General features: G+C 33.5%; 1 protein-coding gene across 1 annotated transcript in view; it reads left to right on the forward strand.

The window, feature by feature from the left end:
* Positions 1 to 17267, forward strand: part of LOC132704389 (homeobox protein Nkx-2.1-like) — a 92127-nt gene extending 74860 nt beyond the window's left edge. Inside the window, exons 6-7 of the mRNA XM_060674395.1 lie at positions 6791 to 6877; positions 16875 to 17267. Coding sequence (XP_060530378.1) covers positions 6791 to 6877; positions 16875 to 17147 — 360 coding nt within the window. The 3' untranslated portion in view covers positions 17148 to 17267. The remainder of the gene's footprint in view (positions 1 to 6790; positions 6878 to 16874) is intronic.
* The last annotated feature ends 458 nt before the right edge of the window (positions 17268 to 17725 follow it).

A 17725-nucleotide genomic window follows, 5' to 3' on the forward strand; every position in this document is an offset into this window, starting at 1 on the left:
TAGCGGTGTAGTGTGGTCAGTGGTGTCCAAACACATTATATCCAAAGGATCTGATATTGTTGATACAATTTGATGACTTTTAATGTATCAGCACTATTTGATTTTTGTAAGATCTAAGCTTCTGTTTGCAATGACGTCACATTTTCTAATATTACAAGAAAATCTAAAACAATCATTCCGAACTTTTTGGAATCTCTCATTTTCTATCGCCTTTAAAGCCGCTCAGATAATTAGTAACTCAGACGGTTATTACCTCGTTAATTGTTAAGTTTTTTTACATATTCTACCTGTTGTTGCTGACCAAGTATGTCATTTGCTTGAAAACAACACATGAGATGTATGCTGAAAAGGACGGTGATTTTGCAGTAAAACGTTGGGAAAAAGATTTAGCGACGCCAATGTGCGTTTTCCTTAATAATACGTTAAGGGAAAACCCAACATTTTCTATTAATGTATGTACAAAGAGGCCTGTAATCATAAGGACTACAATTATTGATTATATCCGGAATTGAGAATGATGTTTGTATTCGCGATGAAGTCTGTACGTAGAGAATTTGTAATAATGTTGGGGACAATACTGAGCCCCAGTGTAACTAAACTCTACTCTAGAGCTAATTAATTATATGATGGTACTGGAAGTAAATCGTAATTTTTTTTTCGGTTAGTGTGACGCAAATTGTCATTCCCCAGTTTTATTGGAACCGGTTTTTGATATATGTTAATTAGTTTTTCAACAAGTTACAGGGTAATAAAAATACACAAAGAACAGCTTGTTGACCATACAAAATATAAGGCAAAAGAAATTCCCTTTGGCACACAAACTTTAGACAAGAGAACAGGCAATCTACGCTTGAGTAAGTTTATACTTCCATATTCTTTGTTCATAGTTTTTGAAAAACTGTTGATAAAGTTTACGTGTATGCTTATTTATGCCCAGATATAGAGGGTTTTTTCTAATTGAATTTCGATATTTTAAGGGATCGATTTTAGGGTCCATTTTAAATAGAACATTTCATATCATGATCATGGGAAAAGTTGTAAATGAAACTTCTCTTTACTTGTCTAATAGCAAATGACATTTAATGTAATGAACAATTAATTTCGTCGGATAATGTAATTATTTTAAATAGCATCCTAGTGGGAACAAGAACTTTTTGAAACCGGTACTTTTTTTGCAACATTTTGATACCAAAAGTTTCAAAATCCGTTAAAAAATAACCTCACGGGACGGAAAAAACCAAACAAGTAAATACATTTTTATAAAAACAAAATATTATGGGCCTGTCGAGAGTTTTTTCTGCAAAAAAATGTATACAGGGTGTTCCGTTATACCAGTAATTTTATTTTCGTAAATTGTAAAATTCTAATGATTCTCTTGATTTTGAGTATTTGTCGTCATTACATAACAGTTTTTGGGAAAACCAGGTCTTTGCGAAAAATGTGTTTTTTACAGTTGAAAACTAAAATTGGCCTTTTTTATTATGGGATCTAGAATCAAATCAAGAATAAAATATAGACAAAAATACATAAAAACTATAATGAACATTATTTTATTCTATGAAAAGCAATCATCTGTCAAATGTTATTTTCCCAAGCTTCCGTAATGAACATTTCAAATTGTGTTAAATAAAATCTCCCAATTTTTGAGCTATAATTTGTACAGCAAATGATATAAAAAATACGAAAATTGCACAAAAGTAAAGTACCCTTATTTTAAAATGTTATAAACAAACGTTGTTTGGAATTAAATGTTATCACTTAATAATAAAACAGTAACTACTAGGATAGAAAAAAGTTTGTTGTTTGAAAAATATTAATATTTTCCTTACTGTTCCTTAATATGATTATTTATTCAATAACTTTAAATACTATCCCAAATTATTCAAAATGAAAACTAAAATTTTTAATTTTATTCCTATTGCAACACTTAAAAAATGTATAAAAATTCTTTTTATCGTCATTTAAGTAGCATTTTTTTAATTTGACAATTATAAATTAAACAAACTGAAATAATAGCCGATGTACATAATATTAAGAGAAATTTGAAATTGAAATTATGACACTCTGATGACATTGATTGTAATAATAATAATAATAATAATCTAACTATCTTTATTGAAAATCGAAATATTACAATATAAGTAATAATACAAGAATGGCGACATTCACAAATTGCGCTCTTCCAAGTAACCACAAGAACAACAGCACCAACAACATAATTGACAACAAAATACACACCCGTATATACCTACATGGTAAGTACAAGAAATAGACGCACATCATAAAGTCATACGCTTTTGCTAGATACTGGCGGACCAAATAAACAATATTAACGCTTTTTTGAAGAACTTTATTGTGGGGAGGGACGTTGTAGCTAAAAGATCTCTGCAAAGTTACCGAAGTGTGTCTAGGAACGCAATATCTTAAACAAAATTTATCAAACAAGAATGACGGTGTCTTATTGGAATTTAGTACAAAAACAAAGGTGGCTAACTGAACTTTCCTCCAGCTTATGCCAACCCGAATCAGAGAGGCAATGTGAAATATGGTCGTACTTTCTGAGATTGTAACTAAAACGAATACAAGCATTCTGAAGTCGTTGGGGTCTCTCCTTATCTCGATTAAGTACAGCTGGCCAATAGACGATTCTGCAATAAGCGACATGGAATAAAACTAACATATCACAGAGTTTAAGTTTGACTTCTTTACTGAACGTACGATGTCCTCAACTTATAGAAGGAATTTTGTAACACCAAGCCAACATGCTTATAAAACCGCAAGTCACCGTCAAACCATAACCATAAATTTTGACACCCGTCTGAAGAAGGAGAGATAATCTCATCACTTAGTGTAATCTTAAAGGAAGCGTTTTTTACAATATCTTCCCTTTTATTTCCAAATAATAACATCTGCCTTTTGTTAGTATTCAATAAGAGGTTGTGAGCCGCGGATACCTCCGAAATTATTTTTGGATCTAAATTTATTTTAGTAGCGGCATTTAAAGCTTCACTAGCTACAAAAGGTAAATATAACTGAGTATCATCGGCGTATTCACGAGATTGACAAGATTTAAGAAATGTGGGGAAGCTGTATAAGCTGAGAACAGAATAGCTCCCAGAATACTCCCCTGGCGAACACCCCTCTCCAAAGCAATGGCATCTGAATGAGTATTTCCTGTTATTGTTTTATATCAAATGCCTCTTCCAAGACAGTTAACATTATCTGAGAAAGCAGAGTCACATTTTATATGGTACGATTCAACTATTAGTAGGATTTTAACTCATTTGAAGCAAATAGAGTTTTTTGACTGTACAATCGTACAATGTAATGAAGAAAATCAACTATAAACCAAACTTTATTCGCCTGTTGATGCGTAGTTTCAGTTTTTAGTATTTTAGTTGTGCAGTGGGTAAAAAAAATCTCTTATGTTGCACATTAAATTGACCACCAAAAAAATATACCTACATAGAAAAAAACTACCTATCAATTAGGAAGACGGAAACAAAAATTAATATATTTTTGTTAATTAATTTAATTATTTTATTTCGTTTTTATTTCTTTGCGTCTATGTAGCCTCGATAGTTTTGGGCAGTTCATTTGTTCCTTAATAACAACAGAGGAGTTAGTGCAACAAACAGTGGTCAGCGAATATACGCCAGTAAACTTTTCAACTTAAGGTGACATTCACTTCTGCTATCAACAACCGGAAAAGATAATATTAGCATCACACCGGTTTAATCAACGACTTCGTAACGTATGTTATTTCAAACAACAATCCCGAAATTCTTCGTCCGTCCAACAAAAATATCCCGTTAGGCAAACATACAGATCCGTACCTCATTGATTTTAGTTTGCTTCCAAACTAGTTTATTTCGTCGATTTTACAGTACGATATGTGTTAAGTTCAAGAGAAAAGTAACGATAAAAAATGGAGTTAAATTCAAATCTTAAATGCAGCAAATTAAAGTAACGAAATAATATAAAAACATACTAATTGTAGATTAGCTCTCATGTTAATATAAGAATTGAATGCAACAGTATCATATTATTTGTTTTAAATTATAAAGAACATGAAGATGGGAGGAGCTAACTTTAAAGCCGGAATTATCTCGCCAACAAAGATTGTCGAACCAATTGTTGGAAAACGTGAATAAAATTAGCCGCCAATAATTGTTTTTGAACTCGTGAAATATTGAGAACCTATTAGGTCGACCGAAAAAAGTATTTAGTAGGTTTTTAAATATGTCAAAGTTTGGGCTGCCGCAGCAAAGAAACAAAAAAAAAATTTTTTTGAACAACTTCTTGGAGGACGAAAATGTTAAAGCCCCAAAGAAAGTTCCTATTTTTTTTATTTTAATTAAATTTAATTTTCTAATAACATTAATTACATCATAATCCCCAACAATAATATATATATATATATATATATATATATATATATATATATATATATATATATATATATATATATATATATATATATATATATATATATATATATATATATATATATATATTTATATATATATATATATATATATATATATATATATATATATATATATATATATATATATATATATATATATATATATATATATATATATATATATATATATATATATATATATATATATATATATATATATATATATATATATATATATATATATATATATATATATATATATATATATATATATATATATATATATATATATATATAATGACACTATATTCCGGGATATCATCCGTTCGCTTGTTGAACTCCGACTTATTTATTTTGATAAATGGATTTTCATCAAGTAAAAGCTACCTCAGTTCAATATTTCAATTTTGTTTTCTATGAAAATTTTTTGGGGTTTTTCTGATAATCCAGCTATATATGGTAGCGATATATATTTGCTTTGAGGATTTTGATGTTGGTTTTTGTTTACGCTATTATGAAATTTGTTGGTACGTTTACAATAGACATTATTAATTAAGTTTTTGGGATAATTGTTAATAACCATTTAAAGGAATTACATTATATACATATATATATATATATATATATATATATATATATATATATATATATATATATATATATATATATATATATATATATATGTCAGCAGGTGCAGTAGGTGCCAGCATAATCGTCCCTCTATGTTATATTATCAGTTGGAATTTGTAATATTACATGGGGAACGTACGTTTGAGTTTTGAAGAACGTAAGCAGGTTATTAAGTGGTACTGGAAGTTTGAGAATGTAAATGAAGTTCAAAGACAGTGGAGAAGGGAGTATGATACAGAACCACCTTCAAGATTAACAATTACACGCATACGAGACAAATTCGAAGTTCATGGAACAGTGTGTGATGTGCATAAAGGTCATTCAGGTCGGCCTCGAACAGCTACAAGTGATGAGTCATCAACGGCAGTCTTGGAACTGTTTCAACGCTCTCCTAACAAATCTTCAAGGCAAGGGGCACGTGAAAGTGATGTAAGTGCTAGCAGCGTGCTACGCATTCTGAAGAGAGGCAAGTATCGTGTTTACATTCCAAGGCTGGTGCAACAGCTAAATGACGACGATCCAGATCGAAGGTTGCAATTTTGTGAATGGATTCAGGAGATGGTGATACGTGAACCGGGATTTATGGGTAGCATCATTTGGTCGGATGAAGCCCAATTCAAACTTAATGGAACTGTCAATAGGCACAATTGTGTTTACTGGGGTGAAGAAAATCCTCACATTACAATTGAAAAAGCTGTAAATTTGCCTGGTGTAAATGTGTGCTGCGGTTTGTCTTCAAGGGGACTCATTGGACCTTTTCGATTTGAAGGCACTGTAACTGGTATTAATTACTTAACAATGCTTGCTGATTGCATATTTCCTGCCATTCGTGCATTATACGGTAATGATCATTTTTATTTTCAACAAGATGGTGCTCCGCCGCACTATCACAGGGACGTACGAGCTTACCTGGATCAAAATTTGTCGGGTCGGTGGATAGGACGCAGGGGGCCAATCGAGTTTCCAGCACGCTCTCCAGACCTTACACCACTGGATTTCTTCTTGTGGGGCACAGTAAAAGATGAGGTGTACAAACGTAAACCACGTAACCTAGACATTCTTTGGAATGAGATTCAAGCAGTGTGTAGAGAAATCTCATTGGACGTTTTGATACGATGTACAGAATCAGTGGTGACTCGTACTCAGAATTGTATTGATGCTGCAGGTCACCAATTTGAACAGTATTAACATTTGTTATTTATGTTTCATTTACATTGGACTTTCAGCTTTCTATTTTCCTGAAATTTAACTTTGTAGAACGGTAAATAAATTTTCTATGGAAGTTCAAAGTGTGTATACATTTTTTTGAAGCACCCTGTATATATAACACACCTCGTATTATAACATTTAATTATTATTAACTGTAAGATATCGAAAGGTGTTTTATTGTTTATTAGTTTTGGTTAGTTTTGGCTAGCTTTTGTTAGCGTTTAAAATAATGCAGTTATTATTTTGTGAGTGTCACGTGACATTTTGTGAGTATTTTTGATATTTTTTGGACAAGTCTTAAAGCCGATTTTATATAAAATTGTTTCATTTATAGCACTTGTGAATCATTAATCTGTGAACTGGAATAAAACTAGCATTCATTCATATCAAAAGATTATCGGCTACCAAAAAACAATTGTGAAAGTGCTTTTTTTTTAAAGCTCCCGTTAAAATTCCACTCAATTCGACCCTGTAAGTGTTTTCGTAAGCGCCCTTTAATGCGGTAAATTCTTGTTGTTGCAGGTGAAAATCTGGTTTCAAAACCACAGGTACAAGTGCAAGAGGCAAGCCAAAGAAAAGGCCATGGCTGAACAAAACCAACACAACCAGGTAAGAAAATCTTTTCCAAATACCGATCCTACAACAACAAAAAAAATCCCATTCATTAGTGAGTTATCGTAGCGAAAAACTGTTATAATGGATTACGCCTTAATCTGATGTGGTTTGACTTCGGGTTTGGGTGCATGAAGGTGAAAGTGGTTTTTGTTTCATTGTGCGGAAACGTGGAAGGTCCGATAAATAATTTTGCGTTCCTTTGGATCCATTTTCAATATCCCAATTAAAATTCTGTCAAAAAAAAACTTATTTTGAATGTGGTGATTTTTAAAAGGGCTGGATAAAAAATGTTAACGTTTACTACATTTCAAAGAAGCAATCAACCGACAAAACATTATAACTATAGCTAAACAAAATAGCCAGTTTCTTGGAAATTCTGTGAATCTGACATATAGAGATAAATGGCAATAAATGGAGTAGAAATGGTGCGGGTATAAATTAAATTTTCACCAAAATCTCTGTTAATTGTTCATTGTTCACAGGAATGTCGCACAAGATAAAATTGCTACTTAAAGCGCTTTTTATTTTATTAGCTGTTTCAATGAATTTTATGTAAGTGTCATTAAAATAAATTTTTATCTCAAGATTAAATAGTTTTCAAAATATTCATTTATAACCGTGTTTAAACACATTTGAAAATGTTTTATTAATCCGTCTCGTCAACAATTATAAGGTACTTTAATAAAATATATCAGTTTCTAGAGCGTATTGTAAATTTTTCACAACAGTATGCTACAAATTAAAAAAATGAGAAATTGGTCAATGGTCAATGGTCAGTCAATGCTATAACGTGTTTAATTTAAGTAACACGAATACATTTAGCATTTTCGAAAATAAAAAATTATTAATAATAATCGGAAATTAAACAGTATACAACACTAATTGCAATTCCTTTCAAAATTTGCTTCGTTTATTTCAAAACATTTTCTTATACATTTTTAAAAAATACGCCTAGCCTATTTCTAAAGATTTCGCAAGCGTTTATTATTTTTTGTCGTAGATCATTGATATCTGTTCCAGGTTGAACTGAGGTGGCTTTTACTTGATGAAAATCCATTTATCAAAATAAATAAGAACTAAAAGTTCAGATTTTCACGAAATTATATATTATGACATTGACAATTGTTTCGACAACACCGTGTCCTTATCAAATGTAATATTTTCTACTATATATAGAGAAAAATGACCATAAAACCTTATTGAATGTCTCATTTTGTTAATCTCCATGACTTCCAATAAATTTAATGTTCAACTTTTTGTGGCTGTATGTAAAATATCAAAATTGTCGTCAAAAATGTGTTTTTCTGTGTTTAAGTGTGTAGCATAATTAGAATCTAGACTATTGTTTTTAAACGCTCTTATATGTTCGTTAATGCGTTTCTTGAAGGATCTACCTGTTTGTCCAATATAAATTTTAGGACAAGATCCACATTTCAACCTCTAGACACCTGATTTTTGGGATTTTGGACATGCCGTTTTATTGTTTTTTAAATGTTTTCCTATTGTGTTGTTAGTTCTGACAGCTATTTTTTATGTTTTGAAACTTTTTGACTACTTTCTCCTATGTATGTAATTGTTGTAAATTGTTCGTGTACGTTTCTGAAAATAGAGTTTAGTGTTGTCTGTATTTGTTTTTTATTTATAATTTTATCTATAATGGACGGATTGTAGCCGTTGTTCAGTGCTATTTGTTTAATGATATTAAGTTCATTGTTGTAATTTTCTGTTGAGAGTGGCGTATTAAGAAGTAAAAGAGTTAAATGCAGCCATTTTGTGTGTATAAGGGTGATTTGAGCTGTTATGTATGACTCTGTCCGTGTGTGATGGTTTATGATATATTGAAAAATCTAATTTGTTTTGCGCTTTTGTTATAGTTAAGTCTAAAAAATTAATAGACTTATCCTGTTCAATCTTGATAGTGAATTTTATACGATTATGTAATGAATTAATGTAATTTAAAAAAGAATTCAATTGTCTGTCCGTTCCAACAAAGCAAGCAAAGATATCATCCACGTATCTATACCACCATAAAAACTTTTACTTAAAGGATGTTCTAGTATGATATTTTCCAAATTATCCATAATAATCTCGGCTAACAAAGGACTAAGTGGGTTTCCCATAATCAAACCTTCTTTAGAGATATAAATCTGTCCATTAAATTCAAAAACATAGTGAAAAAGTTTCAAAACATTTGTGAAAATGTGGTTTAAAAATAGCTTTCAGAACTAACAACACAATAGGAAAATATTTAAAAAACAATAAAACGAAATGTCCAAAATCCCAAAAATCAGGTGTCTACAGGTTGAAATGTGGATCTTGTCTTAAAATTTATATTTAATAAACAGGTCATGAAACGCATTAACGAACATAAAAGAGCGTTTAAAAACAATAGTTTAGATTCTAATTATGCTACACACTTAAACACAGAATAACACATTTTTTACGACAATTTCGATACTTTACATACAGCCACAAAAAGTAGAAAATTAAATTTATTGGAAGCCATGGAGATTAACAAAATGAGACATTCAAGTGTATTGCTTAACGATCAATTAGATTTAAGTACCTCTCCTTTCTTGAACTTAAATTCTCACAACAACATTAATTAAGGTTTTATGGTCATTTTTCGGAATATATAGTACAAGGTAGTTTGTAAATATTACATTTGATAAGGACACGGTGATCTGAACTTTTAGTTCTTATTTATCATGTTATAGGTGTTTCATAGACTACAGTAAAGACTTTAAGTCCATTGGATTAAGGTCTGGGGAGCGAGACGGCCGAGCTAGAGGTCCGCCCCGACCTATTTAAATACCTTCGTACAGCCAATGTAAAATGGGGTGGAGCACCATCTTGCTTGAATCACATATTTTGTCTCCACTACAAGGATACCTCCTCCAGTCAAGGTGGTAGTTCCTCTTGGAGAATTTGCAAATACCCCGTTAAGCGATTCGTTAAAGAAATGAGGTCCTATAAGATTATCTCCTGTAATCCCTGCCCATGCATTTAAAGAACTCCGGCGCTAAAGTTGCTTTGAACATCAAAGGGCCGCAGATCATGCAAAACTTTCCCAATTGTAGAGCAAGCAATTCTTTCCTGAGCAGCCAGTTTTCTTGTACTCGTTGACGGGTCAGCCTCCACGTTTTGAAGTGTTCTTTCTTCTCTTGCAGCGGTTCTTTTTATACCTTGGTCTCCTTTTATTGATCCTCTTTCACCAAGTCTTCCGTAGCAATTGGAAAATAAGCTCTTTTAATAGAGGTTAATTTTTAACGGATTGTGATAATGACTTAATAAATAATAAATAATTAATTTTGACAAGCTATAACTGGGAAAATATTTCGAATTCGATTTCGATTTTTTGTTGCATGACTCAATTTCCGAACACCCTGTGGAACTATTTATTCGGATACCACAATTTATGTGCTACTTCGGTTGCCTTTTCTTGTAATTGTCTTTGCCGAAGCTTCCCGAATAAAGTATATTATTATTATTATACACGCTGTAGTTTTTTCACGGATCATATGAAAAAATAAAGTCGATAACAAAGTGACTTCTTATCTCTCTTATCTTGAACATACTGTATACCGCCCACATGCACAAATGGACCGCCGTTCGATTAAACTTAAAATATTGCACAAGAATTACGCAAGTTTAGCAACAGTCGAATTAAAAGATGGATGTCCCGCCACCGTTGACGAACCTCAAACGCGCACATCCGTCGGAATAGTCGCGGAGGAACATGATAATTTATACGATTTGATTCAATTACGTCGATTGAGTGATCGTTGAATGGAAAGGCACTTGATTCTTGCTCATTATTTGAGAACAATTGTTATACGGGGTGTTCGGAAAAAATAAAATTCATTTTTTGAGTTTTATTTTCAACGCAGTTATCGTTACAGAATAAAAATGTTTCAGAAATCTGTCACCGGAGGGCACTTTACCTAGAACATTTTTTTTTATTCTGCATAATGGCACATATATAAATATAGATCGCAAAAAATGTATAAGGTTGTTCGGAAAGTCATTTCGTTTTTTCCCGTCAGAGAACTTAATTACGTTTTTTCGAAACCAACTTTATACTTAAGCCGCATAACCATTATATGTCTTGAGAGCTGATATTGCAAGGCTTGTGTGTGAAAAAGTTCTATTAATTCTACGCAGTAGTTTTTGGTTGGTGCCCTTTTTAATATGGAGAGAAATAAGCAGCATTTTCGTCATATTTTACTTTTTTACTTCAGAAAAGGTAAAAATGCTGTCCAAGAGAGAAAAAATTTGACGGATGTGTATGGAGAAGGCGTGTTAACAGTACGCCAGTGCCAGAACTGGTTTGCAAAATTTCGATCCGGCAATTTTGATGTCGAAGATGCACCACGGTCTGGAAGGCCGGTCGAAGCTGACAAAGATGCGATAAAGGCATTAGTTGATGCAAATCGGCGAATAACCACACGAGAGATCGGTGAGAGATTAAATTTGTCGAATTCGACTGTTTATGGCCATTTGAACGGCATGGGCTTAACCTCGAAGCTCGATGTGTGGGTGCCCCATGTCCTTACGGAGCGAAATTTGTGTGGTCGCTTTGACGTGTGTGATTCGCTCCTCAAACGTCAAGAAAATGATCCATTTTTGAAGCGGATTATTACTGGGGACGAAAAATGTGTTGTATACAACAATGTTAAACGCAAGAGGTCATGGAGCAGAAAAGGTGAACCGGCTCAAAGCGTGTCAAAAGCCAACATTCACCAAAAAAAGGTGATGCTCTCCGTTTGGTGGGATGTCAAAGGAATCATTTTTTTTGAGCTGTTGCCGGACAATACAACGATTAATTCAGAAGTCTATTGTCATCAACTGGACAAATTGAATGATTCACTTAAAGAGAAGAGGCCCGAATTAATCAACAGGAAGGGTGTAGTGTTCCACCAGGATAATGCGAGACCTCACACAAGTTTGGTCATTCGCCAAAAACTTTTACAGCTTGAATGGGACGTATTGCAACATCCACCATATTCTTCAGATCTGGCGCCTTCCGACTACTATTTGTTCCGGTCCCTGCAAAATTTTTTGGTTGGCAAAACCTTTACCTCAAATGAAGATGTCAAAAACCACCTGAACCAGTTTTTTGCCAGCAAGGACCAAAACTTTTATGAGAGGGGAATTATGTTACTGCCAGAAAGATGGCAAAAGGTGTCGGACCAGAATGGCCAATATATAATTTAATAAAATATTTACTCATTATACGAAAACTGTCTTTCATGTTCCCCAAAAAAAACGAAATGACTTTCCGAACAACCCAATAATACAGCTGTTGCAGATTTATTTTCGTCTTGCGTAAATTTGATAGGATCTCCCACAAAATCCAGGAACTTAACTGGCTAAAAATTAACAGTAATTTCTGGCTTCCATAGTTTTACAAATTATTAGCACATCCAATCCGTTCTACTTACGAGCTAGATTACAGTTTCGTAATGTTCAATAAGTGGTTGTAATTCACTTCTACAGACTCTCACAACCACGATATCGTTTATCTTTGTTCCGCAGATCATTTTCTTATAACGCTGTTGTAATTTGTAATAGTATACCCGAATCAGTAAAATCACTTTCAGTTAAATTCTAAAAGAAATATTTCAGGTTGAAGCCGCTAACTTCTCAAATAATTTGATTTTCAATGTTATTCTTTTTATTTTTACTTTTATTAACTTTCTATTGTTCCATACTACTATTACATTTGTCCATTATACTATATTTAATTTATCGATGTATTTATAACTCCCTATTTAGTTTTCAATATAAACATTTAAGAGGTTAAATGGAGTAGCTTTTGCTAGGCTTCGCCTCTTCACTGTATATTTGTATATAACAACATACAACAATAAAGGCAATTTATTATTATTATTATTATTTCCTTGAGCAGAATTACAAATCATGAAAAATATGATTTTACCTAACAGGATTTGTAATGGCCCAACAGGAATATTCAAATACTGAATATCGCGATGTGCATTTTTGTTACGGAAGAGCAAATGGAAATGCAGATCAAGCGCGACGACTTTATATCGAGGTTTATCCCAATAGAAACGTTCCATCTGCTAAGAGATTCATCAACATTCACAGAAGACTTGATGAAGGAGGATCATTCAAATCTTATAATATGAATAAATAGAGATCGAGGTATAAAAGAACCGCTCCATGAGAAGAAAGAATACTTCAAAACGAGTACGAAAAAACTTGCTCGTCAAAGAATTGCTTGCTCTACAGTTTGCGAAGTTTTATAAGAAAATGATCTTCGGCCCTTGAGCAATTGAGAGTAATTTTTGTGGAATGAAATTTTAATTCTGAAATGCCATTTTGTTCACTGACGAGGCTGCATTCAGTCGTGATGGCATTGTAAATTTTCTTTCGAAAATTTACAATGCTTCAGTGGAACATTGAAAATCCACATGCAAAAATTGAAGGAAAACCTCAACGCCGGTTTTCTTTAAATTGATGGCCAGGGACTATAGGAGATAATCTTATAGAACCTCATTTATTATTAGTATTATTTATTTATTTTTATTTAATTATTTATTATTAGTTTTATTCTACTTCTTCTTCTTCATTGCTAACACGTCTTCCCCGGAAGACGAGGTCCAGCATTCTCGCCACCGTTTTGGCGGTCTTCCTTGAGATCTTTTTCTTACTGCGTTGTTCATTTTTGCGTTCTTGACGAGTCTGGGATCTTACATTCTTTTTATGTGTTTGTTCCAAAATCTCACCTACCTTCCCATGTCTTGTATTCCGCACTGTTGTCTGATGACCTCATTCCGTATTCTGTCATACAAAGTTTTACCCCGTATAGTTCTTAGTATTTTCGTTTCAACTGTTCTCATCAATTGTAGAGTTATGTTTGTATCTACTCTTATTTCTGCTGCGTATGTTATAACGCGTTTTATAGCCGTTTTATATATCTTGATTTTGCTCTCCGTATTAAAGTATTTGTTCTTCCATACAATTTCTTTCAGACATCCCGCTTTTCGAGCCGCTTTCATTGTTTGCTCTCTTACTTCTTTGTGAAAGACTTCCGTTACTCGTCCATTTCCAGCTTACATTTTATAGGTCCTTTCGATGTTACTAAGCATTTAGCCTTCTCGGTGTTGATGAGCATGTTCAATTCTGTTGCTTTAGTGTTAAAATAGTAGTCTTTGTAGTCAGAATCTGCAATAAGAGCAGCATCGTCTGCGTAGGAAGAATGTGTTTCTCATTTTAAATCCAGGAAAATTTTCTATTATTTTATCCATCAATAAATTGAATGTGTATGGGCTGAGTGAATCGCCTTGTCTAATTCTTGTGATTATATTTATATCTTCAGTTGTCGTATGTCCATTAATGGTTCAAACCTTCCGTTCTCATGATTTCTAGGACATCCTTCAAACGCACTCTATCGAAAGCCTTGGTCATATCGACCAAACACATATACGCAGGTTTATTGAATTTGTTGAATATTTGTTTGACAATAAGTATTGAGTCAATGGTGCCTTCGAAAACCTTCTTATTCTTCTCTTTGGTGACTTTTACCAGTATAATTTTTGTGAATGCTTTGAGGATGCTATTAATATTTTTGAAGATGGGTATTGTCGTGCTGTTCTTCCAATCGTTCGGTATTTTTGTTCTTCAATGATGTTCTTAAAAAGGTGAGCATTTCATTCTGTAGTTTTCTCCCTTCGTATCTAGGCATTTCGTTGGTGATCTTGTCTGGTCGAGGGCTTTTCCTATTCTTTAGAGACTTGCGTCTATTTTCTAGAATATTGTGGGTTAGTTCTATGTTGTTATGTTATTTTGTTTCTTTTTTTTTATTAGTTTTTTTTTCTTTTTCTTTGGCCTCCATGCATTTTTGTTACTACCATTATTTAACCACGTTTACCCTGTATGTTGTTATTTGTTGTTATTATATGGTTGTTTTAATACTTAATATGCCATGTTTAACGAATTGTCACGTGCAAACAATTAATATAGAATATTAGGATTTATAATTAGATACTCGTTCATGTTTACCAAAGTAAAAACCCTAGAAATACTCTACAATGCATTTGTTCGAAATATACTTAAGTAAGCTAGTGCACAACAAAACCACGTCGAAACAATGCAAAAGAGGTTCTTATTCCTACTTCCCTAAGTGAATTTGAATAAGTTGCCTTCGAAACACGAAGAAAAGTTGCAACCGTAGTACAAACTATTTTACAAAAAAAAATGACAATCCTCAATCACTGTCCCAAATTGCTTTGAATCGTCGTAAGTATTTTAACGTTAGATTTGTCGATTTGTTTATGGTCGGTAGTTTAATTATAATTACGCAACAAGTGGGGTAAACGGCATTTGACTCACGAGTTTATTTGACATGAGCGGAGCGAGTGTTTAATAAACGAGTGAGTTAAAAAGTTTACCGAACGTCTTGCATACTATACTTTTTCTTCGACCGTTAGTTTTTGGGTACATTTTTTTTGGCCTAAAATATAAAGTGTGTTACATCATTATAATCGGAATTAGATATTCTATTAAACACATACATAATATATAGGGTGTTCCATTTAAAAAATATGATGCAGGCTTATAAACATAAACAGTAATACGAGGGATGCCTTTTATCGGGATTTTCGTAAACTAGTCCTGCCATCTGGCGACTAACCTTTTAATAGCGAAGTTTGGCATTTTGAGGTTAGGTTTTGGCGAAAGAATGATGTTTGTGTTTTTTGTGATACATTAAAAGAAAATTCACCGTAAAAATGGAACTTAATCGGAAGCATCTTCGTGCAATAATTTTAGACGTGAACTAACTCAAACAAATGCATCGATGAACTTAATTCGACTTTTGGAGTTAAAGCACCATCTAGGAGTACTGTTTATCGCTGGTTTCCAGATTTCAGTCGTGGTAGTAGTTTTCTTAAGGATGAATTTCGTGAAGGTCGTCCAAATTCGATGGTTGTCCAAGAAAACATTGATGCAGTGCGGAAACTGACTTTGCATGATCGTCATGTGACTTACCATGATATTGAGGTATCTTCGGGTATTAGTGGGACCAGCATACATACAATTTTTAGGAACATTTGGAAGCTAAAAAAATTGTTAGCGTTAGATTCCACATAATTTGACATCAGCTCAAAAAAAGGTTCGTGTTGATTGGTCGAAGGAAATGCTAAAAAAAATACGATCTCGGTGCTTCCAAACACGTCTATGATATCGTGACGGGTGATGAATCATGGAACCTGAAAGTGAAGCAGCAGTCGATTGTGTCCGTCTTTCAAAAATGAGATAAAAATTGTTCGTGCGCGAAGCAACTCGAACAAATGGTAACCTGTTTTTTCAGGAAAATTGGCAACCATTTGCCGAAGAAATTAGAAAAACTAACCGCCGAAGACGAATCACTCTCCACGACGACAGCTAGCTAGGTCTCACCGATCAGTGCAAACAAAGAACTTTTTGAGCGTTAAAAACGTTGATTTGATGAGCCATCCAGCATAGAGTTTTGATATGGCACCTAATGGCATTTTTTATTAATTTTTTTTAATTTAAATTACTTGGGCAACGATTTTTGACACCAGAGGAAGCGACTGATGCGTTTAAAAAGCATATTTCGGAGGTGCCAGACTCGACGTGGAAAAAGTGCTTCGATGATTGGTTTTATCGAATGCAGAAGAATATTTTGAGAAAAAATAAAGTCATATTATAGTTTTTAATTACAAATCCCGAAATATAAAAAGTAGCCCCCGTAGTGTTTTGTTTTATACGCCGCCTGGAAAAAAATTGGCTACTAACCTTGAATTTCGTTTTTTTGTTTACCTCGATATCTCTAAAAGCATAAAAGTTTACAGCCAATTAAAATGTAATCAAGATAAATTGAACTCACTGTACTTGCATCGCGTTGTACTAGTGACAAAATGTTGCTTATTTTACTCTGAAACAGACAACATAAATCGTCACTTCATTTCGGTACCGCCTCATTGCACCGAGTTCTTTGCAGTCGTCCAGTTCGCCGAGACGGGTCGCAGTTCCGGTACTAGTCAAAGACGGCAAACCGTGTTCCGGCGGCACCAACCAGTCCGGGACTTCCGCTTCCGGTCAGGCCACTTCAGACACATCTCGGACGCAACAGTCTCCGGCCTGTCAGGCGGCCCAATCCCAAGCACAGTGCATGGCCAACGGGAGCCTCGCCATGGCCTACGGCCGGCAACAGGCCAGCAATTACCAGCAGCAATGCGGGGCCTATTTACCTCTGCAGGCCAGGGCGTGGTAGTGCCACGAACAATACGGGCTGGTGTACAGCAGTGACATGTGATTTTGATTTTAGCGACAGGAGCGGTTATTTTGTTCAATTTCGGTGTGACGTGCTGAAAGGTTGGTACCGTTGCGTCGGAAGCGTAGGGCCTATTGTTTCATAATAAAATTCCGATCACTAAGGATGATTTAATGGAAAAAAAAAGTTTTTATCAATGTGGACCCGTATATACAGGATGTGGAGGATTAAAAAAAAACTGTCGATATTTTACTTAGTTATTTTTATACAGGGCGTCCAAATAGCGGGTTAAAGCAATATATCTAGTTTATTATTGGTTTCGGGAAGAAATCGTAAGCACCGATATACAGGGTGATTCATAAATATGTGGGAAATCAGATTTAATTCCTTTATGCTCAATCACTAATTGTATATAGGGTTGTTATGGTCCATAGGGTGAGTCAAAATGAAAAATATAAATTTTCGCAAAAAAAAATCAAATGGAACACCTTGTTTATGATACTTCCATTAATTACTTTAATTTTATTTAGCATTCCCGCATACAGAAACTGAAAATTTTCAAAAACTGCGGAAATATC

This window comes from Cylas formicarius, unplaced genomic scaffold (genome assembly GCF_029955315.1).
Source record: "Cylas formicarius isolate icCylForm1 unplaced genomic scaffold, icCylForm1.1 PGA_scaffold_10__41_contigs__length_53128322, whole genome shotgun sequence".
In the NCBI taxonomy this organism is placed as follows: Eukaryota; Metazoa; Arthropoda; class Insecta; order Coleoptera; family Brentidae; genus Cylas; species Cylas formicarius.